The sequence below is a fragment of the Glycine soja genome, chromosome 18 (assembly GCF_004193775.1).
Source record: "Glycine soja cultivar W05 chromosome 18, ASM419377v2, whole genome shotgun sequence".
Taxonomy (NCBI): Eukaryota; Viridiplantae; Streptophyta; class Magnoliopsida; order Fabales; family Fabaceae; genus Glycine; species Glycine soja.
The window spans coordinates 49,206,046-49,232,838 of NC_041019.1; the positions used below are offsets into that span (position 1 = coordinate 49,206,046).

General features: G+C 35.2%; 1 protein-coding gene across 7 annotated transcripts; it reads right to left on the bottom strand.

The window, feature by feature from the left end:
- Positions 1–237: 237 nt before the first annotated feature.
- LOC114395360 (regulatory-associated protein of TOR 1-like) lies at positions 238–14,638 on the bottom strand. 7 transcript variants are annotated; one of them, XM_028357120.1, is made up of 24 exons: positions 14,297–14,408; positions 13,226–13,274; positions 12,948–13,050; positions 11,327–11,409; positions 11,086–11,244; positions 10,064–10,180; positions 9,786–9,943; positions 9,004–9,158; positions 8,727–8,871; positions 8,560–8,638; positions 8,286–8,387; positions 7,541–7,624; positions 7,325–7,435; positions 6,084–6,437; positions 5,797–5,983; positions 4,661–5,251; positions 4,174–4,503; positions 3,969–4,083; positions 3,426–3,550; positions 3,195–3,340; positions 2,947–3,048; positions 1,583–1,668; positions 1,255–1,339; positions 796–1,134 (listed from the first exon to the last, which is right to left on the bottom strand). In XM_028357120.1, the coding sequence occupies exons 3-24, from the start codon at positions 13,048–13,050 to the stop codon at positions 796–798; spliced, it is 3,756 nt and encodes a 1,251-aa protein (XP_028212921.1). In that variant the 5' UTR covers positions 13,226–13,274; positions 14,297–14,408. The 7 variants fall into 7 exon arrangements, 6 of the variants coding, with proteins under 6 accessions (XP_028212918.1, XP_028212921.1, XP_028212919.1 ...); XM_028357118.1 differs by having other exon boundaries at positions 13,194–13,274; XM_028357117.1 differs by lacking the exon at positions 13,226–13,274 and having other exon boundaries at positions 238–1,134; positions 14,297–14,638.
- Between the last annotated feature and the right edge of the window lie 12,155 nt (positions 14,639–26,793).

Sequence of the window (26,793 nt, forward strand, 5' to 3'; positions counted from 1 at the left end):
AAGACAACCCCTTGTGCTAGGTAAAGTATAGATCAAAACTCCAGACTTCCTATTCCAGAATAGGATACTCTTCCAGAAAGTTGATTCAGGAATAGGGGTGTCTGCGTGAGGGGCATTTTCGTCTATTCGAGTCTTTCTGGAGGTGCAGGAAGCAAAAATACGGGTGCAGGAAGTAAAAGCTAAATTTAACCCTTGTTATCGTTATTGTACGAAAAAAAGACTACGCAGACCGTAGCAAAGCCCATTAAAACTATACCTTTAGATTGAGACAGAAATTCCACACTTAGACAAACTTGAATATATAATTACACGTTGGTTAAAAACAAGGGTCCCCCGATTCAACAGAAACTACAATCATGAGTGACATGGCCCATTTTCAGGAGCCAATCACCCATATTTGTCAGCAAACTAGCTTATGTATTCTGACTAAAAAATTTACAAATCAAGGGCGGGAATAGCACGCAAAACAGGAATGAAAAATAATTATGGAGAAAATGATATTTACACACATTTACGAATTTTCACATTATTTGCCGAAGCCTCCAAAATCAATAGGCATGACTTTCTTCCTGTCGAGTGCAACCCTCTAAGCATGGAGGCTAATGAATATCTTGCATACACTATCAGCAGAATGTACCCTACCAATATTTTCAGATGTATTCACAGCGGAGAGGGATTAAAGCATCATCACAGGATTATCCAACTACAAGAAATATGCATGATAATCCTGAGAGATGTTTGATGCACTCTTCTGAGCTGGAGAAAACCGATGAAATCATTGGAAAAAATGTGGATTCATCTTGCTTGAGTGTTGTCATCAGCATAAATACAAACGCATGCATCTGCAGCACCAGCAGCAAGTAATACTTGGTATGGATGGAAATTGAGGCAGCTTACAGAACCAATTTTCTGGGCCATTAGGGTAGGATAGTATTTAATGGTGCCTAGTTGATCACCCTCCAGACTAAAGACCTTAATGAATTGTTTCGCTGAACCACTGGCAATAATTGGAGCATGTCTATGTACCGCTAAAGCTGTGAGTGAACCCCTATGAGCTTCAATAGTAAGATACGCACTGCTATGATTTCTTATATCAAGAAATTGGATATCCCCAGCCTGGGAAGCGCTAACAATCTAAAGAAAACCAACAATGAGACATAATTGCATCGTCCATTTCAAATCAAATTCATAGACCTAAGAATTTCAAGTCACTGAAGGAAAAAAAATATGAAATCAGCAAGATGCTCTTTTTACCTTTCCTTGGTCTAATCCAGGCTGAAAGCCAATCCCCACAACCTTTTCTACTCTTTGTGTATGAGGCCTTAATCCACAGACGAGCCTAAGAAGCTTCGTTGTCATTAGCGATTACAGAGATATTGAAAGTTAAGAGACATAAAACTTAAGATACTAGCATTTATCGAGGAAGAAAGTCTAAATTCAAATTTAGATGCATGCAGAAACCATGTCAAAACATATAGGTAATAAACAACAATGTTGCTCGACTCAATCACATAATAAAGGTGAACCAATAACCATGTTCTTATTTGCATCACAACAGAAGAAATTCATCAGAGGTGCTTACATATCAGGTGTTCTGACATCATAAAGTCGAACAGAACCATCCACGAAACCAGCTGCAAATTGTCCCCCATGAACTTGTGATGCTGCCTGAAACATGACAGCACACCAATATTATTAGGTTACAGATTGAATAAAATAATACTGAAAGCAAATCCCACCAAAATTGTTCAAAGATATGCTAGCACACAACCAAGCAACACTTAGTTATCTGAGTTGAAAGCTCAGAGATCCTTAAGTCCCTTCTAAAAGCTTAAACAACAAAAAAATGAAAATAGTTAATACACTATATGAAAGTGTACCAAAATGATCTCCTAAGTTTCATAGTTCTTCAAAGAAAATTGTAATCCATACTATCTTCCATAAATCTTCAAAGGGCATTTTTTAAGAGGAATTATTGGTATGAGAAGGCAACCTTACTCATAATATCCAAAATTGGCATGAGCTAAGCATGAAAATAGGGACAGGCAGAATTATACTCTTGAGCATAGTTAATAGCATGCTATCGCAGTGCTGCAGAGTGGCTCTGGACCACTATAGAAGTCAATTTTTCGGAGCAGTTTTAGTTCATGGCTACAATCACACTATTGCAGCCTTCCGCACGCAATAGTGGTTGTACAATGACAGGATAAGGAAACCCAGTTTTGCCCTTCTAACAGTATTGTTTAGGGATTTATTTTTGGTGGCAAAATGGAAATATTGCCCCCCTTTCAGAGCTAAATGAAAAACCCTAGTTTTTTCCTTGTTTTCCCATCATCATGCAACACTCTTCTGGGTACGGACTAATTACACCAACCCTTTTTCCAGCAGTATTTCCAGCCAGACCATGTCAGTTTCTAGCAATCTTGCTGACCTCCAAAGCTCTATATTCTGTTCTCTATTATACTCATTCCACAATATGGAACAGGTCTTTCATGTTTCATCTTTCTGCCGTGTTGTTCTTCAATGACTTTCAATCATTAAAATATCAATATTAATCATGAATATCATTTATAATTTTATACAGGTATGTTTACTATAAATTATTTGATGTCTATGTCAAAACCTTAGAATAGTCAAACTCCCACTAGCCATTATAGCGGATTTTGGGGGCAGCCACTGCAACACAAACAGGTAGGAAGCTTGAAGCCCAAGGGGGGGGGGGGGGTAACATTTTCTTTCACAGTAATAGGCCATTCATCATTATTACAAAAAAGAAGGCTTTACAAAACATTGTCAGTTAAAAGCTCTATATGTAATTGGCATGTCAAACCTCAAACAATATTTGGCTCAAATGTCTTGAAAAACAGCTTAGTTGTCATGCCAAAATAACTAAACCAATCATAAGAATTACCAACACAAACCACATCATGCAAAGATGAGGCTTACCAACACTGAGACACTGCAATCTGATGATGAAGATTTAGAATTAACAAGCTGCTCTTTATCAACATCCCATAGCATAATAGATGATATCTCACCCGATGCATACTGGTATATGTATAAATGTAACAAGGAACACAATAAGAAAATCATTAACATCACAATATGAGGAAACAATTAGTGTCTATTTTAGGACATTGGGGTAGAGGGAGATATCCCACATTCCCAAGAATAATCAAAGAACAACCACATACCAGATAGCCACATTGTTGTTGCCAATCAACAACTGCATTCAGACTCCTCACACCAGGTTTATGACCATGAATTGAAGAGAATGCAGTGACAAGTTTTTGTTTACCCTTAAGAGTATAGTCCTTCCAAATCCGAATGTTTCCATCAGCTGCATCATAAGAGTCGCTAATATTAAATACTCTTACAATAATTCGAGAATAAAATGAATAATATTAAACAGTAGAGAAAAGTACATGAAGCAGCAAGAAGCAAGCTATCATCAAGCTCATTTACAAGGCAGAGCTTAGAAATTCCTTTGTCGGGAAAATCATGATTATCAAAACTGTTAAGCAGTGTAGCCTCCTCATGGTTCCATATCCTGTGGAAAACTCCAAAGAACATTAGCTAACAAAATTCCAAATTGGGCAATACAAAGACTAACAGCAACAACATTCATCAAGACCAGAAAAATATTTTGACTTGGTCAAAACAGAGAATTCATTTTATATAAACATGGTTGTCTATAAATTTATGCTGAAAATTATGGTCAATTAATTGTCAGTCAATAAAACTAACAAATGTCATCATTAGTGCCAAGTACTATCAATCCTGAATACAAACATGATTGGAAATTTATAACTTCTAACTATTCGCAACAGATGGCCTTAAAGGCCTGTAAAGTAATTGTCATAACATTCTCTAAACACAAAAAGCACCATCAACCTTTGTCTAAAGCCATGCCCAGCTTTTTAACAGTCACAATTTAAGTAATAATACTATTGATTAACTTCAAATACCTGATACGTTCATTCTCATCTGCAGCTATCACTATAGGAGAGAAAGGTTGCAGCAATGCTGTTTGTGTACCCTTTATGTCCCATTTAGCAATTGGATTTATTAGCCTGCTAACAGCTGACAGAATAAAATAACATGTTGTCAACCAGATATCTGTAAAGAACATGCTTAATTAAATATTAAAAAAACAAAAACCAAAATACAAACCAGAGTGCTGGCATTTGCCTATGTGCTCCAATGCAAATTTTTCCCTCTCTTCTCTTCTGGCTGATGCCTCTTCGCTATCATCTGCAGCAGTTAAAAGTGGTTTGGAAAAGTGCCCACAACTCCAACTATATATAGTTGATTGTGGAAGAAAGCTTCGATCTGAAGTCCCAGAAGCTCCACCAGAACCTAAGAGTGGATCAGCTAATCCTGAGTCAGGAGAATCCATCAGGTGGGGCCTAAACTCCAATGAACAAACTCTACGCATTCGAGTTATATAACTTGGGCGAGGAGGACTGACTGGAGGAGTTCTGAAGGTCAGTGGCAAGTGTCCTGCCAGAGCAACAAGCAATAATAAACAGAAAAGCCAACAACAAAGCAGCAGGAATTATCACAGATAAAATTGATGTTAAGAGAAAAACTTTACCAAATTGCATTGGAAATTATCCCACAAGATTAACCATTAAGTAAAATGGAAAGGGAGATCTACCTCCATTCATATCAAACCAAGAAGATGAACGAGCCAGTGGAGAAGCTGTAGATTCAGCAGTCCGAACACCACTAAACTTCAATGGTTTTGCAACCACTTGTTCAATACCTATTATGGACAGTACCCGGCGACCAAGATTTGCAATGCGTGGAGAAGGATCCTTTGCTAAAGTACACATAGCAAGTACACATTGCGAATACAATGCATTGTCCAAGGGCTTTGGTCCAGTGTGGTTAACCACTCCATTGCTGAAACCATCATTCAGAATTCCTGAATCAGAATGATGAGATGAATCATCAGACAATGGGGATCCATGCATGATTCCTGAACCAGCGAGAGGACTGCTTGAAGACACGCGGCCATCTCGAATCACTGGAGAATTGTCATTTCCAACCCTAATAGGACCAATTTGAGGAGAAACGATACTTCCATAAGGCATGTGTTGGTTCTGTTTAGCATATCCACCAACCGAACCTTTTATATTAGCCAATGAAGGTAAGGAATTAATCAAAGAATTAGCTTGAGGCTTCCAATATGCAGCAGCAATAGATTTCAGGTGCTTGTTGTGGCCAAAAGCAAATCGTGCTAGAGCTGACAGTTGGAAAAAAAAAAGAAGTCAGAAAGATGTCTCAGATCCATCTCACCCTAAAGTTTACCAACCCTCATATTATATAGACATTAGGTAGTCTTGGACTACAAACCAATTAGCAGTCATTATTAACAAATTAGGAGATAACAAACATAAACACAAAAAATAAAAAATAAAGATTTTAGAAGCAAGTTTAATCATTTTTCATGTTGAAGTTTTCTTTCTTATATTTGCAACAATTATTTTATCCAAAGGTTTTTCCACTTGTTCTAGGTTCAGAAACAACCAGCCATTAGGAATTTGTTTGCAGTTGATTAAGAATTTGCAGGGATGATATCTATTAAAAAAAAATAACCTACAATCTGAGTCAATCCCATTTTATCATAATCATACGAACATAAAATCTATTCACAGAACATTCAAAATAAAAATATAAATTAGATGCTTAATCACCTACCCACTGCTACCTCTGCCCTCACCAATGAACATAAAATCTATTCACAGAACATTCAAAATAAAAATATAAATTAGATGCTTAATCACCTACCCACTGCTACCTCTGCCCTCACCAATGGACTACCATCTGAAGCAACACCTAACATACTCTTAACTATACTAACTTCAGCCCTAAACTTATCATCATCATCACATTCTTCATCTCCACCAACACTTCTACATGAATCAAATCCCACATCAAGAATGGTACCTAGTGCAAAAACAGCAGAAGCCCTAACCTGTGAAACAATAAATTACATGATTAAAATTATTTGATTAGTACACCAAAATTATAATCATCTGGCAACTGGAAATAGAGCCAACAAGTAGGGCATAAACCTCTGGCTGGGGTTCAGACAGTAGAGGAGCAAATATAGTAGTGGCATCTTCCTGCAAACCAATTGTTTGTGCCTCTGAAAAGTCTTCCCACAATTTCCCCAAACACAGGCAAAGCCACTGAAGGAAAAGGGGTTCAGTTTGTGAATCATTAGGACATGAACTCTGAAGATGCTTTAAGCAGACATGAATCAAACCAGCTTCAATACAAGCTTCTTGGCCTCGTCTATGACCATCCACAATCACAGCCAAAACAAAAGCAGCCATTGCGCGTTGCTCTGGATATGCTTCCATGCTGTCAAGAAACTTAATAAAATAGATATGACCACCATCCTTCACTAGATCAACCTGACATGACTACAACCCAGAAATGGAACATCATCATTGTCCGACACAGTAGACACGCAACATGCAGAGTTTCAAGATCAAATTTTAGTAGAAAATAATAAAGGTCGTAAGAATTTAAGAGCAAACAATAGAAACTTATGTAATATTCACAATTATTCAGCAGTTAATTAAGTTTTGGATTTGATTACATAGTTCGTGTTTTTTATTAACTTAGGAATTTCATAAATAGCATCACCAACAGCCAATTGAATGTTTCATTCAAAAAAGTATAATAGGATTGCATATATAAAGATCTTTTAGTAGGATATTAAATAATTGAGGGATAGCATATTGGCCCAGCCTATGTTAGGATGGAGAGAAAGAAAACAGGAAGGAAAGATATGTATTGAAATTTGAAGAAATGTATTGCTTGATTGAAGAGAAAAATAGGGAGGAAAGAAAGTTCATGAAAAAGAACTTCAAAAATCAAAATCTTTCCAAGTTTTCCCTCCATTTAAAATTGTCTCTCCTCCCTTATTTTCTTTCCTCTCCTCTGATCCAAACAAAGGGCAAATGCTTCTTTCTCTTTTTTTCTTATTTTCTACTCTACCCCATATTTTTTCTACCTTTCTTGGCATGTCCAGCACCTTGCAACACAGCATGTTTCTATACTGCAATAACTACAAGTCAAAGCAACCTTAACTGACAATTTCAATATGATTTAATGCATGCTTGGTCAAGATTAATTTTTGAGAAATAACCAAATATTTTCAAAAAACGTCTTAGGAAGCTAACAAAAATAAACAATTATTTCTCTAAAATAAGCTAAACCAAACATGCATTTAGCCATTTACATTTTAAGCAAAACCGGTGTAATTTACATTATCTTAAGACAAATTATTCTACTCCAAAAGTACCTTATCAAGTGCAAGAATCTTTGTCCATATGAATACAAGGATCTGTCGTAGTTCTGGTGTTGTTGTTTGTAACAGCTTTAGAACATATGGGAATATTCCAACAGATAATGCCTACATATAAAAAAACTTAGTATCAAGTTATCATACCATAAACCTTTTATAAATAAATAGGTATAACAATTGCAACAAAAGTTGATGAATTGAGAGAAAAATTACCAGATCTACAGCCCATGGCCCCATATCAAGGAACCTTCCAAGGAGTACTAAAGCCCGAAACCGATGGCATTGACTATGTAAAACCTAAAATAGGAACAATGCTACTTATCAATGCATGCAAAAAATATCAACAACTGAAACAATTTTCCCATAAATAAATATACATATAGTGAAAATAGGAAAATCTAATGAGTCAAAATTGCATAAGCAAAGGTTAAAAGGTCATATTGCAAATGAGATTATACAACACAATTGATCGCCATACATCCAAGAGTACAATTTCTGAACCTATACAGAATCAAGAAAAAACAAGATAATTGCAAGTCAAACAAATTGCAAGAAAGTCCCTGAAATAAATGAATAAATAATTGAGACAATAATGGACCACAACACACTTTGAGAGAAACATTTTAGTACAGTCCATGTACTGTAGGATGAATGAACAAATCAGAAATGCCCTTGCCATTACAACTAGATATAGCTAGCCACATTGCCAAGAGAGTAGATGCTCGCAACAAATACATCATTTTGACAAATTCCATCATAAGGATGAGAATGAACACCAACTAAATTGAAACAATTTCAGCTAAGAAAACATAATTCAATCTTGCCCACCAAAAACCTAATTAAGGAACAGAACCTGACAGCTGATTTCATAAAAATCATGTAACCTACCACCTAACAAGAGTATTATGAGCCAACAAAATGGCTCAAATGGTAACAAAGACCAAGACAAGGATCGCACCTGAAGAACTATAGGCAACTGCTCTGGTGGTTTCTTATGTTCAGAACCATGGTCAAGCCATACCTCAAATGCTGTCAACTGCTCGGTGAAAAATGTACTACGCTGAAAGAACAACCACATACTTCTTCAGGTAAGCTCAAAACTTATAAAATATTCCTTAGTATTACTATTATTCCTTGCCAAACCAGAATACCTTAGCCAATTTTTATTATTTAATATTCAATTTCAGAAAGAACTTTACATCAGAGTTATTACAAAAAAATAATCCAGACACCTGAAATTCAGAATTAGGATCCTCAACTAAAGATGGAAGTTGAGAGAGGCAGAGCTCAGCAGCCATGTCCCATGCATCCCTGCAGTGCGGATAAAAACATAAACTGTTGACAAAAGTTGGCAACACGTTTAGAAAAAAATTATCATAACAATAATCACCAACAATACCACATATGATGCTGATGGGTCGGAGGTAACATTGGGTGAGAGACAGGAGAACAATTTGCAGATCGCATGATTCGCTCAGCAAGTAGAAAATTTCGAAACAGACTTGCAACAAGCAAATCCTGTCTGAACAGTCTCTGAAAAAGATCTGCAGAACAAAATAATGATCAATGTAAGACAAAAAAAATACCAAAATTGCATGCTGAATCACTGGAGATGCTAAAAAAATACCATGTTAATTTAGCAAGTCAGCAGAAGGATAGGGAGAGTTGAGACCTACCATGAGGAAGAACATTCCAGGCAATCGTATCAGTTACTGCTGTAAAGATCCAATTCAATTCACCCAGAAGTGTCTTTCGGTCATTTGGACGGCCAGGGATCTTGTCTATAAGTGAATTAACAAGTGATTCACGAAGTAATGAACGAGTACAAAACCTAGAGAAAAATTACATCACAAAATTTAATAGCCATTTTACTATGAGATATACACTAATCAGTTATCACCACTTAAAAGTTCAGGATTTATAGAAAATGAAGACAGTTAAGTTAGTAATGCAAATGTAGGTGTCGAGCATAAAATCAATTTCATAGTAAAAAACATATTTATCACAGGTCTTTTTCTATCACTACTGCAGTTGACATAAAAAAGTTACAGCAAAAATATGATCACTTAACAAACAAAAATACCCCCAAGGAGAAAACTGTATCATAAAAAATGTCAATGATTAAGAATTACGATGTATACAACCAGCCATGATCAAAAGCTATTAGATAAGAGTAGTTAACTAAAGGTTCAATATGGGAAACTTGTAATAAGGTAAAAGATTGGGTGGGTAAACTAAAACCACTCACGTTACAAAAGTGCACATGATTTAAAGACCATGCACAATGCTTTAGAAATCGATGCACAATGCTTTAGAAATCGATGCACAATGCTTTAGAAATCCATGCACAATGCTATTATGTTTAAAAAAATAAGGTAATGCTAAACCTTTATGAGTGTTTAACATATTAAACATTCTGAACAGGATAAAGTAAGGAGGAATTAATGAGAGGCTTCACCATCGCAATGCCATCTTTATAGGTGTGGTAAGGCAAGATGTAAACACATCAGCTGGGAATTCTGCACTCTGAGGCAAAGTCTCATGTGCTTCACATGCTGCAAGCAGAATGCAATCCCTTTGGGACACAGAGGAGTTGGAAGGACTCCATTCATGAAGCTTATCAATAACAAGTCCAGTAACAAATTTGGCATCCAAATTACAAAAAAGACAAAGTCAGTAACAATACATTTGCAGTTTTATTATATGGTATTTAATAACATGGTTTTGAGTGGATACCTCAATGAAGAAATTCACAATCATCCCAGCCGCAGAGCAATCAATGACGTAAATTGATGGGGTCTTCAGCCAGGAATCAAGTTCACTGATAGGTAAGGGAATATACTGTGTATAACTCTGAACATGATATGATGAAGAATGAGAATAAGAATGTCATGAAGCTATTTTCATCATGATATTGTAAATGAGGGCATTATACTCAATTGGAACCCATATCTAGTAGCCAGAGATAAGCTAATCAGGCTTCTCTGATAAATAAAGATTTAGTTTCAGTTTAGTTTTTAACTTTTTATTAGTTACTAACTTATTTCTATAACTATTATAAAGGGAATAACCCCATTTGATGTCATATTTCTTCTGGATGTTTTTACCCTCAACTATTATAAACCACTACAACATTTTATTTTAACTTCAAAAACAATTACATCTTTCAAAACAAGTTACACCCAACTACATATATAAATAACTTCCAAGTTCAGGCACAATGTTCCTTTTTTGCACTAGTCATAGTAAAGTCAGGAGCACAAATATTTGCCCTATCCAGCATAATAATTATTGGCAACTCTAGTTCTCATTAATGGAACAATCTGCCCCAACTTTTTACTGTTATTTCCTGGTCCTCCTTATGATTATTAAATTTAATATCCCCCTCCCCATCTCTATTGCACTTATTGAAGAAAATCTGAGCAAAATAAGAGGCATAACAAGTAAAATAATTAAAATACATTATATGCATTGTGCTTGGACTAAATTGCTTTCTTACCCATTTTTGCTCATACTTTGGCCACCCCATTTTCCTTCTATTCTTGGATTTGAGTTTGACCTACTTTCATAATCACTCATTTTCCATTCTCCCAGTTTCATCTTTTACACATGTTTTCTAATGAACACAGCACATTTTTGGGAATCTATACACACACACTTCTTTGTCAACTAGTACTACATTGCCAGGATGAAAAGAACAACAATTGATTTATCAAATAACTACCTCTCATCAAGAACTAAAAAGAATGAACATCGACCTTATTGAAGACCCAAATTTCACCATTAGCAGTTGGTTTTGGCACACCATGCCCATTGTAATGGAATAAAACTCTTTCCGACTTTGCATATTTACGACAAGTAGTACAAAGCTTCTTCACCTCATCCACTGTCGGATCAAGTTGACATTTATAGCGGGCCTGTAAACATGCCAACAAGGTTAACAAAAAATCAATTTCAAAGTTAATACGAGGATAAAGTTAGCTGCTGAAACATTCCCACCTTTGGTTGCCATCTTTCATACTGACTGCTCAAAGTTTTTCCAATTGACTCCAATGCCTTTTGTGGTGCCATAGAAAAAGGATCTGCAGTATTGAAAAAGGTAAGCATAAAAAACTGTTTGCACCGTAACCATGGTTGCAGGCATATACAGTTTTGATAGATCACAAAAATTCTACTTAATCAATTTAGCTACATTTTTCATTAACAAAGGCCCAATTAACTCTAAATAATTAGGCCAGGGATCAAAAAGATAATGATTGAAAAAAACGTTGAATACAACAAGTGTGAATAAAAGACTCCAACCATAAGAAATAAATGCAACACAGCACACTATGCATTTTACTCCCAGAACACGCATTTAGAATCACTAAGGATTGACCAGCGATATGAACTTGTGAAAACAAATAGTAAATAACAAAAATTAAGCATTTAATATTATTAAGAAACACAAAGCTATTTCCAAACATTAATAAAACAAAAAAAGTGGAGAGAAAAAAAAAACTCAAATCCAGGAAGCAACTTGAGTGTACAACCACAAAGGTTCTAGTTATTAATCAATTTAGCTACATTTTTCTCTAACAAAGCCGCAATTAAATTTAAACAATTAGGCCTGGGATCAAAAAGTTAATAACTGAAGAAAAAGTTGAATACAAGTATACAACAAGTATGAATCAAAGAGTCCAACCATAAGAAATAAATGCAACATGCACACTATGCGTTTTACTACCAGAAAACGCATTTAGAATCACTTAGGATTGATCAGCAATATAAGTGTGCAAAAACAAATAGTTAAATAAAAATAAGCATTTAATACTATCAAGAAACCCAAAGCTATTTGCAAACATGAATAGAGCCAAAAAGTGCAAAACGTGCCAAATCCAGGAAGCAACTTTAGTGTACAATCACAAAGATTCTACTTAATCAATTCAGCTACATTTTTCATGGACAAAGCTGCAATTAACTCTCAATAATTACGCCGGGAATCAAAAAGTTAATGATTGAAGAAAAAGTTGAATACGACAAGTATGAATCAAAGAGTCCAACCATAAGAAATAAATGCAACACAGCACACTATGTGTTTTACAGCCAGAAAACACATTTACAATGACTTGGGATTGATCAGCAATATGAACATGTAAAAACTCGTAAATAAATAAAAATATGCATTTAATACTATGAAGAAACCCAAAGCTCTTTCCAAACATCAATAGAGCCAAAAACTGCAAAAAATCTCAAATCCAGGAAGCAACTTGAGTGAAAAATCACAAAGATTCTACTTAATCAATTTAGATACATTTTTCACTAACAAAGCCACAATTAACTCTAAATAATTATGCAGGGGATCAAAAGTTAATGACTGAAGAAAAAGCTGAATACAACAAGTATGAATCAAAGAGTCCAACCATAAGAAATAAATGCAGAACAGCACACTATGCGTTTTACTCCCAGAAAACGCATTTACAAACACCAAATATTGATAAGCAAAATGAAGCATGAACGTCTAAAAAGCTAATAACAAAAAATAAGCATTTAATACTATTAAGAAACGCAAAGTTCTTGAGAGTACAAACTACAGAAATAAAAAAGATTAAAATAAATGAGATTAAAGGTAACAAGAGACCTATCCAGCACTCCATTCTGGCACAAGGGGATATCTTTATTACATCTGGAGGATCGACACTAATGTTTAAACATAATACTAGAGCTACACATCCAGTCTTCATCTGCACCACAAAGTTAAGAGTTAAAATAGAGCATACTTCTTACCAAAGATATAACATATAAGCATCTTAAAGAAACAATCATTAGAACATTTTAGAGGGAAAAACAGACACTTATGAAAAAAAAATGTGAAATGCCAGTATACGTTCATGTTTGGAACTTTCATGCTACCAACACCTTCAGAACATTAACTGTCAATCAGCTGCTTATGTTGAAGAAGCCAAAACTGCAAACACAAAATTTCCAGTTGATATAATCAGACTAGGTGGGAGTGGCTTGCTTATTTCACATTTTTAATGATGGTTAGAATTTAAACCAATGCTTCTAACACAAAGCATATATACTTATTTTTACGAGACCAAAATCTACCTCCGTCAGGTGTCACAACCAATTTCCACCATGCTGCCAATGTGACAAGCTAGCAACCTCCAATTAATGTAAACAAGCCACTTCCTAATGCAAGCTACCAGGATTTACACAAGTCATATTATCCTAAAGAAGCAAATGTAAGCAATTTTTTCCCCACCTCCATTGAGAAATCACTTATTCAATCAAGTCAAATTTCAGGATAATTTATCCATTTATACATCTGGTTCTTTAGCCAAGTAAGAATTCCACAAACACGAAGGTTAAAATTAATGGAAGGAATTTCCCCAATGTTCGCTGCCATCTTATCATTATTTGAATTGATCAAGACCCACTAAAACATAAAATTCACTCTAAATAAATAATAAATAGTAAAGCGAGAAGTTGCGTTAAAACACACGGATATCCCAGAACACGCTCTAACTCACTCGATCTTTGCATCAACCATTACCACTAGCATTCCACTCGTCACACTTCAGAGGATCCAAATCCATCTTCACAAACTTAATGTTTAACAGGTCAAACATTTCACATCCTCAACAAGTCCTTAATAACATCACATACGCAAAGACAATCCACCTCTTTCTTCCTTCTACATTGAATGCTTGAGAAAATGGGATTTTCAGGTTTACGATGTTTCCAACGGATTTCCAAACACACCCGAAGCCATTCAGTCGCCACTGCATTTATCTAAACGCCCTCTTTTTCTACAATTTCCATATTCCTATCACGCAGAACACGTGACACTGGATTCACAGTCCCACACACGACAACTTAAATCGCAAATCACCGATTCGTGAAAACAAAATGCAGATAACAAAAACAAGGTTAACAAATAACAACCGAATCGATTTTTTTTGGCAGAGTGATTGAAGTCCTTACTCTGTCCTTAGGCCGCCACTTGGAGACGAGGCCGCTGTCGGAGGGGCCAGCGGGGACGGCGGCCTCGAAGGCGTCGTGGCGGAGCTCGCAGAGGAAAACGGTGTGGGGAAGGTAGGCCATGCTGGTGGCGGCATTACCGGCATAGTTGCCGCTGCTGCTGCTGGAGATGGCAGCTTCGGAGTCACGGCGGTGCGCAAAATCGGCGTCGTCGTTGCTACTGCTGTTGTTAACAGCGGCGACGGCGGCGGAGGTGGTGGAATCGTCGAGGTAGCTGTGGATGGAGGGAACGACAAGAACGGTGGATTGGGATAAGTGAGAGGCCATCAAATCTCCCAATGCCATCCAAATCAGAAACCCTCCTCAGTGGTGATCGTACATGGAATAATAATAGGGGGGGAGGGAGGGTATTGACGACCGAACCCTAGGTTTTCGCAGAGTGAGGGATATGAAGGTGATGGTGATGATGATGATGATGGTTATGGTGTTGGCATTGATGATGGTAGGGATGGTGATGATGATGAAGGGGGGCGCATAGAACAGTGGCGGCAGGCACTGTCTCTACCTGAAGGGAAAACGGAAACGAGTGATACGAAATTGCGATTTTGTGAAGCGAAACGAGAAAAATAAAATAAAATAAAAATACGGGGAAATTAATATTTAATATTGATAATATTATATGTATTCAATGTATAATAAACTTTTCCCTTTTGGCACGGGAATAAAATTAAATTCAAATTGAAATTCTGCTTTTTTTCGGAGTATATTGCAATGTTTTATTACATAATAAAGACTAATTACTGATGTGGCTTAGGAATAATCTTTTTCAAATGAAAAATGGCGGTGATAATTGTCCGATTTTAGTATCAACTAATCAAATATTACTGTTAACTCTAAAATTAATTATTATAAAAATTAATAAATATATATTTAATTATGTAATAGTGTAAAATTACTTTCAACTATCATACATAAGCTATTTTTGTATAGTTATAACTTGTTTTTATTTTTACTTTCACTTTATAAATTTCATAAATAAGGAAACATGCAAAGAAGAGATATTTTAACAGGCATGTATTTTATCCTATCCTACAATTTGTATTACATCATAAAGCTATGTTTAGATTAGAGGTTGAAGGTAAAATGGAGTAGGATGACGTGGGAGAAGAACTTTTTCTTGTTATTTGATTTATAAAAATGAGGATGAAACATAATGAAAAGGTATAGGTCCCGATTTGGTTCATCCTCCATTTAACCTTACTTTTCTTCCTTATCAATTTGGAGTCATATTTTGCTTGTGAAAGAATTAAACGCTATTGTGAAATGCATAAATAATCAAGAAAAATTGATCACTAAAGCTCTTCAAAATTACCTCACTAAGTTGTTGCTTGAAATTGTCGCATACCAAATCTCACCCTTGTGCATTTTCATCTTCTTTTATCATTTCTTCGACAATCATTATTCCTCATTTGCTTATTTGTTTATTTTATTTTTATACGTTTTTTGTGTGTTTTATTACCCTAGCAATTAATAATAACATTTTGAAAATTATTCTTGTAGTGTCCAAGGTCCACAAAATACACGTGACACACTACCTGACATTCAGGTGTACACATTAGCCTTCCATGCTAGCCTTGGTATAGGAGCACAGACGATGTGCCTTTAGCAGACAGGCTTTCAACTGACAAGTTATTTGTAACCTCTTATTATTTGAATATATTATCATCTCTTTATCATGTGGTAGGTAAATAATTATCTCTAAGTTACACAATATCTATAAGCCACCTTTATTTGTTGGTTGTTAGCTGGTAATTATCTACAAGGATTGTTACGTCATCGTAAAAACACATATCAACAAAGACTTGTAGTTCCTTCTTCACACTATAAGTAGCAAGTTTCCTCATACTCTTTTTACACACATTCTCACTTATTCTCCTAACTCACGTACTTACTTGAGCGTCAGAGTCCTTTGTTTTACAGGTCCCCCTTTTTGTCCTCTTAACAAAGGCTACTCCCAGTCCGACGTGTGAAGTTAAGGAGCTCATCTTAGCCACATCCACCTTGACATGTGACAGCTCTAGATTTCGGTAAGTACATTTGGTGCCCACCGTGAGGTCGTGGTAAAACATACCCCGCGGTCTCTCTCTTTCTCATCCATGATTAGCACACGGTCTAGCCTCATACGTGAGACCCCTTTCGAAGGCTTTAATCCTTCTTCAACAACTATGATGGATATTGATACTCTCCAACAACTCCATAACTGCATTGCGGAGATGGAGCGACGCCATGAGGAAGAGCTCAAAAAGCTAAAGGTTGACCATGATCAGCTCGAGGCTCATGTGAGACACCCTTAGTGCAACGAGCACTCCGCTTACACATTATCTAAATGCACTCAAGGGGAATCACACCCCCGAAGCATAATCAACACTCAAGAAGGTCCAAGTCTCTCCCACATGCACTATCCTGCAAGGCAGACTACTCATCAACACCCCTTCGCCGACCGAATCATGGAATTTGACATACCGCTAGTCATCCTAGAGCGGTATGATGGGACCATTGATATGTTTTCCTTACCCCAAGCAAATCTGTACACCAATGATGATGCAATCTTGTGTCGTGTCTTCCCAAAGAGACGATAGTGACTTAGTACAATGGACTTCCTCCAAGGTCCTTCGACACTCTTGTTGAGTGTTTTCAATGAGTAATATGCAATCAACCAGTCACACCATATGACATTGTCGCAGTGGCTAATCTACGACAAGCAGATGATGAATCTCTTCGAAAATTTATGGACCGGTTTGGATGCATTGTTGTCCAGATCTGCAACCTCAACCCAGAGGTAGCATTACACTCCATGTTCCTTGCTCTAAGGCCTAGTAAGTTTGCAAACAGTCTGTGCAAAAAAAAAAAAAAAAACCCTAGTAGCATGGATGAGTTGCGCAAATGAGCCAAAGGCTACATCTAGATGGAGGAGATGTCCAAGTTCAGGAATAAGGTCCAACAAGCCGAACAAAAGCGCGACAAGCAAGATTGACTCACACAAGTTAGACAAGAGGCATAAGCCAGACAAGCACCAGCCTCTCCCAAAAGGGCCCAAGTACGAGCATTACACACCATTGATAGTCAATCACACTACAATCCTAAAGAGGGTTTCAACTTCAAGGGGTGCAATGACTTTGAGGCATATGGTTACATTCTTCCAAATCAACTATCTAAAACCACACTTTTGGTTAATTATTAATAATTATTAATCACTATTAGTTAATATATTGTAATGTTTTATCACAAAATGACTAATGCGTTTAGGGTTAATCTTTTTAAATTGAAAATGCTCCTAATTGTAGCATTAGCATTTATTATATTATCAATTTTTACAATGCCACTCAATTAAATATTATTGTTAGTATGACTCTTAAAGTAATAATTATTATGAAAGTCAATAAATATATGTTGTGATTAGACAATAGTGTAAAGTTATTTTCAACTATCATAAATATTCCAAAATTTATTTCCATGTAGGTTTTGTGATTGAGATTTGTAAATTCTAAATATAGAGGCTTTGTGTGTTTCATTTTATTATAAGGTCTGATTTTACAAGCACAAAAAAATAAGTAGGTCATTTTCCATGAGCAATGTTTACATGAAATCACAAACATCACACTAAAAGGGAAGGATCAAATAGTGTGTTAGATAAAATGTAAAACTTTTTCAAAATAAATGATGTTTTCACAAAAGAGTTTGAATAAGTAGGTGAAAGCAAGTTACTCATGTGTCACCGAATAGTTTCATAAACAATTTAATTTTGATAAGACAGTGTTTTGTGACTATCTTCCAATTTTATATAAAAATATTTCACCAAGGTTTTTCAAAAGCAAGCTTGTGAATCCAAGTGTGTAGAAATATCCTCAAGAGAATATAAGTTAAATAACAAAGAGCAAAGTAGAAACACTTTTTTTATATTGGTGCTTTTAATCCAAGTTACGTACATTTCTCTTTTACAACCTATAAAGGGTTCCACTAATTAAACTAATTACAAACAATTATTCTGACATGTTACTCCGACTACAACAAATATTCTCTAGGTCACTTCTGGCACACTCTTAACCTCCTAAGTTTAAGAACACCTAAGTATTATTTAACAATGAGTCACTCCTGACTTTCACAAACAACAAAGATTTGAATGAATACAACGATTCAAATCCCACAAAGAATATTACAATACACAATCGTGTTACACAAAATAATTTTGCAACGCAAAAAATAACAAATTTAAGTTTGTGTACGCTTTTTGTCCAACATATTTCTTGATGAGCACTTGAAAGAATGTGATAGCTTGTAGTAATTTTCCGTGTTTCACTCTTAGGCTTGAGGGTCTTTATATAGGCTTTAGAAAAATATTGTTGTGCAATTTAGGACTTCCTCAAATAATTTTGTTATCAATAACTTGTCTTTTTTGCCATGTGATAGCTTGTTGAGGAAAGATAGTGAACAACAATGCATTGTGTTTGCGACTCTCTGCTCTACTACTTGTACAATCTACTCTTTGTCATTGTGATATCCTTCCTCTTTGTCTCTGCCTTTGTCCACTTGAAGTTTGAATGTTTAATAATTCAAATAAGGAGAGACAATATGCAATCAACAAAATACAAATAAGAATATTTGTTCCATGCTAGCTAACAAGAACTAAATATACCAATGGACGTTACTTTGCTTAGTATAAAATACTTAGAGAAAATGGTTATTCCCTTTGAACATGTAAAGCAAGTCTTAGTGTATTGACACTGGTTTTCACAAATGGTTAGACCCTTATTTTATAATAACGTGTTGGACACTGAATATCGTTGTTAATAAAAACAAGTTTCAATTACCTTTGGACGATAACTTGAAAAAGCATAAGGATAGAAATACATTACCAATTGTGCTTAAATCAAGTATGTCTTATTTCACTTAAGGTACACCATTAGTTCATCAACATTTTATATCTTTGTTATCATCAAAACATGGGTATCTAGGATCATCCAGATATAGCATATTAGACTATCTAGATGTAACATTACGTTGTGTTCATTTCTTGGTTCCATTTCCATCTCACAAAATCTTATTTTTTTTAAAGTATTTTTCAAAGTAAAGATATTAAATAAATTATAAAGTACTTTTTAAATTTTAAAATACAATATTTGACAGTCGGAATTAATTATTAAAAAAAGTGAGAATGAGACCCCTAGGCAAGGTTCATGTTTTAGATTTGGATAAGTTCAAAACTCCTAATGAAAATTAGAAACCCCAAAAAAATAATTACCAATTGATTATTGAAATCCTCCAATCACAAATCAGCCAATAATAAATTAAGCCACACCATGACACCAAGAACCCCATCAACACACTAAATCTCTTTTAACACTCAATTTCAACATGTTTGTGTCCCCGAAGAACAAAGCTCCACCAGAGAGCAATAGAACCTTCTCAATCCCTTACATTATTGACATTGACTCAACGACACTATTGCTCACCAAAGTTCATTGCAAGAATGAGAGCTTTCACATAATAAGGTCATTTTTGTTGTTGTTGTCATTGTCATTTAAGTCGACAATGAGGGAGAAAAGGGCTTCCAAGTGACTATTGATCTAGAGAATCGTATATAATGTTGTTTTAGGAGGGGAGTATGGTGATTGCAAGTTGTCAAATGAAAGTGGTGCATAAGTGGGTGATAAGGTTTAATTGTGAAAGCATTTGCTAATGAGATACTCATTGTAGAAGTAGACAAAGATGCCAGTGCAATGGAGCATACTCTACTTATCGTGCTTCTAGTTCACAATAACAACTACCCTTAGAAAAGGACAAACGTAGGCATGAAATATGTGTACTAAAAATTGTGTTTTGATCATCTGAGATTATAGGGTTCGTGAAATTTTGTTTTCAATTATATGAGAATAATTGGTTTATTTTTTTTTATCCCAAATTGAGATTAAAGGGTTTGTACACTACTACACGAAATAAATTTTATGTCGTCGATTCCAAATCAATTTTTGAAAAATCAATGTTGAAAGAGATGTAGTGACATTTTTTAAATTAAATGTATTTTTACAACATTAGTTCAACAAGAACTGATGTTGTAAACTTATTTCAACATCAATTCTAAATAAAACTGATGTTGAAAACATATTTCAGCATCAATTCAAACTATAACCGATGTTGAATAAATTTTTTAGCATAGGTTCAAATTAGAATTAATGTTGTGTTGTTTCCTATCTTACTAACTTGAGAACTCCCTTCTCACTTTTGCCTCATTCCCTATTCCTGAATCTCTCAAAATCACTTTTCTCTCTGCCACCACAACCCCAAACATAAAACTTACGGCCTGATAATTGATGTGTATAAACATATTCTGTAATTAAGACATATAGGAATTATCAATTTTCTCCTCTTTTATTGCTTCTTTTTGTGTGAATCATTGGAATTTTGGCATCATCTGAGTTTTTGTGTAATAGATGCCTAAACTGTTAGATTTATATTGTTTTGGGTGATTTTTGTTTTGTAGGAATATAGATGAGGGATTGAAAGAGAATTTGAAGCCTAATGATTTTCGCTTAGCGCACCAAGCTCACTTGAGGTGCTGTAGTCGCTTAGCATGAGGAAGTTGCTTGAAAAGCTTGAAGTCATGTGAAGATGCATTTAGCTCCTAGTCACTTACTCGCGCTTACCGCAAAAATCGCGAAAACTCATATCAGGATGGTTTTTAAGTGAGAAACAAGAGGAAAAGAAACACTTCTGGTTTGGGAGCATAACATAAAAACCTAGAGCTCAAGGAAGAAGAGGACAACAACCATTGGGAGCCACCTACTACCTCCACACCTATCTTCTTTCCATTCCTTCACACATTTTCATTCTTTTTGTATAGTTAAGCCTCTCATGACAATGAGAGGCTAAACCACCCATTGTTGGGGAGTTTTCCACCAAACTCTCTTGATATAATGACTCTCACTATCTATTTAATGTTATTCATAGTTTTCATTGTATCTTTCTATGCATATTCACATGTATTTGGTTTGATCACCCATATATATGCTATGTTTAGGGTTTAGGCATTGGAAAATGTCTTCTTATCCTTAGAACTAGAAAAAACATCTAAATGCTTCATTGCTAGGGATAATGTGAGGTTGTTTAGCCTGTTTATGCATCTCCATTAGTCACGTGGTTCAACTAATTTAATTCTTGTGGGATTAAGAAAGATATTAGGGGAATTAGACTTTCTCATGTGAGGAATCACGGTTAGGGTACATTAATAGATGTAGGTGATAACTAGGGTAATATTGAATAGAGAAAAATTAGTTATATCGCATCAAGAGTAGTTTCGATAGGAAAGCCCCCAACATATTCAAATCTTGCGTTCACGTTCCTTCGCCACTCTCAGTGTTTGTTTTTCTTACTCAAGCATAGCTTAGATTAGTATAGTTTGTTTACTTCACAAAAATGCCTCAAATTGCAATTCATTAATTGTACAAAAATTGGATATAGAACATCTTGAGTACAAATGAAATCCCTATGGAAGCGATACTCAGTCTTACTGTTTTAAATTACTACTTGGACGAATTGGTGCACTTGCCAATAAGTTAAAACTACTACACCACAAACCCAAATCCCAACCATGTCCTTACTGTCTCCATGACAATTTTATCGTCGCCACCTTCGAAACATCATTGTCAAGCCACCATGACTTTGCATGACAAATGTCTTCTCATCCTTATGCCTCTTTCATTTTTTCCTTCTCTTTACGTTTTTATTTTTGTCAGTTTTTGTTGCTCATTGTGTAGGGTTAGGTTTCATTTTGGGTTCTACTAATGGGTTTTGTATGTTTCAATTCACTTATTTTTTATGTTGTTTGATGTTGAAACACTCTATTATGATATTCTCAAAGGAGAAGATGGATGCATAAAAACTCTCAAAGATGTTTAGCGTTGAACTTCTCCCTTCCATCAATGGAACTGGTGAAGTTGCATGGACAATAGACAAAGAGATGAGCAAAGTTCATTTTGATGGTCATGTGGTGATGATGTACTTACCTTGAGTCATTTTCATATCCTCAGAGTGGTTATAGTACATGTTTTGTACAATGAGTTTGTGGGACTCCCATGTGATGATCCCGTTGTTCACCCTCCGCTTACTTGATGTGTGAGGAATGCAATAACTTATCATACAATGTTCTGTGTTGGGATTCATGCTATGGGTGTTGATCCCCCATTCATTCTTGGCCCACTTAACATGTAAGGAATGCGAGGGTTTATTATACAATGTTCTATGCTGAGACTCAAGCAGACTGACATTAACAAGATGACGAGAACACAACCAATTCTTAGGGTGTGACTTTGTATCTCCCTCTCCATTTTTTATTAAATTAAAAGTGCCTATTTTTATTGTTTGAATTGATGAAAATTCTTGGTAAATTAAAATGCATGGAACAAGTGTGTTTGCGTATATTTTGTCATTTAGAGTGGAAAACATGATATTGAATTGCGGTTGTGTTGTGATATGAATTCTTAATTAATGTGTGTTTATTGTTAGGATAGAGTAAATAGGCATTTTGGTCCCTGTCTTTGTAGCCCTTTCAAATTAGTCTCTATCCTATTGAAATGTAAAAAAAATATCTCTATCTTTGCATAAGTGTTGCAAAATAGCCCTTGTTGTTAAATTCGAAAGTAACGTCGTTAGTGAGTGCATTGTTGACAAGATGACTCACCACGACTCCCTCCTCCTGAAGCGCACCAGCTACCTCACCCTCACGCTTTTCCTCAGCGATGACCACCACCTCACCATCCTTATCATCAACACAATCTAGAAAGACCTCGCCTCCGATAACTACCTCGTTGTTTGTGCCGCTCTTAACGCTGTTTGCAAGCTCATCAACGAGGAGACCATCCCCGTCGTGCTTCCTCGTGTCGTTGAGCTTCTTAACCGCTCCAAGGATGCCGCTAGGAAGAAGGTCGTTATGGTGCTGCACCGCTTCTACCTTAAATCTCCGTCCTCCGTTGTGCCGATGAAACTGAAACATGAAGAATCATCATCGTCTTCTTGTTCATCTCCCATCAAATTCCAAATGTTAAGGCATCAATGCAATACCAGCATTTTTTGCCTCTCCTTCTCCTTCATATTCTCCCTATGGTGCCTCATTTTCTTCTACATCAAGCTTCGCCTCGTTCATGGCACTGGAGGTCAGGTCACTTTTTTTTATTTTCATACATTGCAATCATATATGCTCATGCCCATATTTTTTGAAACGATAAATGACTTATAATAATACTTATTATTCTTATCAATAACCATGTTTTCTATTGAAATATCTGGTCTTGTTTTTATTGTTTTGCAATTATAGGAAATGATAACGATCATGCATGCTTATTATTTTGTTCCTATTAATGTTGTCGATCCTTGCTTGATGTTTTCTCAAATGCAGCTATGTTAGAGTTCAATGAATCAGGTAGCTCCAACAATAGTGTTATAAATTCAGAACAAATACAGCTAATACACTAAGTTATCTAGTATAATTCCCTACTCTTATTATTGATCCAACCAGTATATATAGGCTATTACAACACTGATATAGAGAAAAAGACAAAAACTGATACGTTCTATAACAAAATTTGGCTATATTGTCTAATAACAGAAAAGACAAAAGCTAGAATGTGTTGTAACAGAAATAGTTGTTATAACAACTAGAAACATTCAAAGTGTTCATGCAGTGTCTGACATTGATACTTGTTTGACACATTATAATTACAAGTTTATGAGAAAATCGAGAGAGAAAATAAAACTAAGGTTCAGAAAAAAAAGTTGTTATTCTTATCTTTTGACATGGCTGTAATTTCTCATATCTATAGATGAGTGAGCCACAACTGTAAACATTTAGAGTCTGGTAAAGCAGTTACAACAACAACAAAGCAGTTACAACATTCTAATCTTGTGTCATTATTATTGTCATTATATGCTTTTTTTTCAATGTTCGTTTCGTTCATCTCGTGAAGTCATGAACCAGGCTCGCTCTGCCCGTGACGTTGAGTCTCCACGAGAGGAACGAAATGCCGTTATCGGCGGCGTCTCTATCGGTGTTATCCACAAAACGAAACTCGTTCCCCATCCCCAGCGAGAAGCACTGCATCTTCTGACTCTGCTAGTGTGTGTACCACAAGTTATTGTACACCTGCGTCGATTCCATCACCGCAGTCGCTCTTCTCTCCTCCTTCTTGAATCTAATCCCACACGCATTGCACAGTGAAGGAAGAGGGAGTGGAGGAAGAATAGTCATAAATGTTGTTGGAATCATCGTAGGGTGGTGGTTTGTGGTTGGGCATGGAGAAGAACATGGCGAAGAAGTTGGTGGTTTGGCTTTGTTTAGTGCCACGTGTGCAAACTTGTCACATGGGTGTGGATAAAGACTTGCCACATAGACATATGACTAACAGTGGAAATTGGATTTTAACGGTAGGGACTTAGTTGTGTAACAGATGTAAAAATAGAGACTTTTTTTTTACATTTCGATAGGATATGAACTAATTTGCAAAAGGGCTACAAAGACAGGGAACAAAATGTCTATTTACTCTTAGGATATTAGAATAAAGAGAGGAGCAAATGCTTTAGAAAGTTGGTTGTCAAGGAGTGAGTTTCCAACTATTGTTATATATACATGGTATAAACTTCAAATGGTTAACATATTTTGTCTTCCATTTATGTATTCTATTTTTTATATATGTTGTTTCTTTTATTTGTGCCATGTTGACCGATGTTGAAACATGTTGGCTTAGGGTATGTTTATCTTTGAGTTCTTCATGAGGGGATAATTTATACTAAGAATTTTCAATGAACTTATCATAAAGGAATTGGAAAAGGGTCAAACATTAAACAATATGCAGATCGAAGAAATTTATTGAGAAGAAATGACTATGTTTTTTTTCCTGAGTAATCTTCTAGTATTGCATATTGTTTAGTGCCTTTCTTTTCTTCCACCTTGTTTGTTATAAGTTCAATAAAGAAAATTGATAAACCAAAGAGTTACGAGAACCATAAAAGCAACCTTATAACGTGAGAAAGGTCATAAATGGTATGCAACATACAAAAAATAATTAATTTTATCTCTAAGAGTCCAAAGTCAATTTTATGACAAGTCATACTTAAACATTTATTGTGTCATTTATCCATCATGAGTTAGGTTTTATCTAATTGTTAAGTGGGATGATAATAAATTCAAGAATGAGAAGTCATTTAAGTTATAAAAATGATATTTTTGACATGAAGGTGATATACATGCCAACTCTTTGACCAAGCGCCTTCATGTAAACCCATTTCTATTACTTGATGAATTCATAATTCTTGATTTCATGCAATATACAATATACATGTTGAGCATGACACACCATAAAATTGATTTTGAACTCTTTTAGTACTAAAATTGGTTTTTTGCGTATTGCATACGGTTTATTGCCTTTCTCATGTTATAAGGTTATTTTTATGGTCCCTTGTGTCTTTTTCTATGCTTTTGAAGGTTGATCAATTTTCTTCAATGAGATTATCATCATAAAGGAGGTGGAAGAATAGAAGACACTAAATAATGTTGAGACTCTAAGAAGAAATTTTACCCTTTCTTCTCAGTAAATTTCTTTTGTTTGCATACCATTTATTGTTTGTCTGTCTTCTAACTCCTTTACGATAAATTTATTTTCTTTCTTAGTAACTCGTTGATCCACCTTCAAAAGCCTATAAATACTTGGAGGATTATTAAGAACCAAGGGTATGACTTTAATTTTATAACATGTAATTTATGAAGAGTGTTATTGCTAAACTTTAGTATATCAACTATTGATGTGTTATGCAAGAGACGGAAAAAAGAAGGTTCAAGAATGAAATTAATTGCTTGCCTTGGATCATCATTCAGAAGAATGGAGAGAAAGAACACATATTTGTAGAACAAACTATGTTTTTATTGTTTTTATGGCGTATATTTGTCATTTTATATGCTTTGTGTAATTGATTTCATTTTTATCATTGTATGCTTGTGCACATGGAGACTCTCTTGCATTACTTATTATTAATAGTAAGTTATCTTATATTTTTCAATGCATTCTTAATGTGAATTCCAATAAAATAATTTTATTTTGAATTTTTTAACTAATGCTCTCAAGACACAGACCCTTAAAATAATAACTGCAATTCAATAATTCTTACTTTTGTAAAAGGGGCATTTTTGTATGCAAGTTATTTTAAGTTTCTTTATTGGAGGTGAGGTTGTTGAATTCTAAGCATTTGACTTATTGATGTTCCACACACATACATAAGCCTTTTATTGATTGGGTATCAACTTGTTAGAAATGGGGTCACTTTTTTCATTCAACTGAATTTATTAAGACAAATCTATACCCTAATATAGTAGGTCATCTATGAAAAATTATACTTATTTCAATATCTTATGTGACTATTGTACATTTTGAAAATATTGATAAAATATTTTGTTTATC

Coding starts and splice junctions, on each gene's coding strand:
- LOC114395360 (XM_028357117.1), bottom strand. CDS start 14,638: ATGGCATTGGGAGATTTGATGGCCTCTCACTTATCCCAATCCACCGTT. Junction 4,084..4,173: donor AGGCAAATGCCAGCACTCTG/GTTTGTATTTTG, acceptor TTATTCTGTCAG/CTGTTAGCAGGCTAATAAAT. Junction 3,551..3,968: donor GATGAGAATGAACGTATCAG/GTATTTGAAGTT, acceptor AGTTTTCCACAG/GATATGGAACCATGAGGAGG.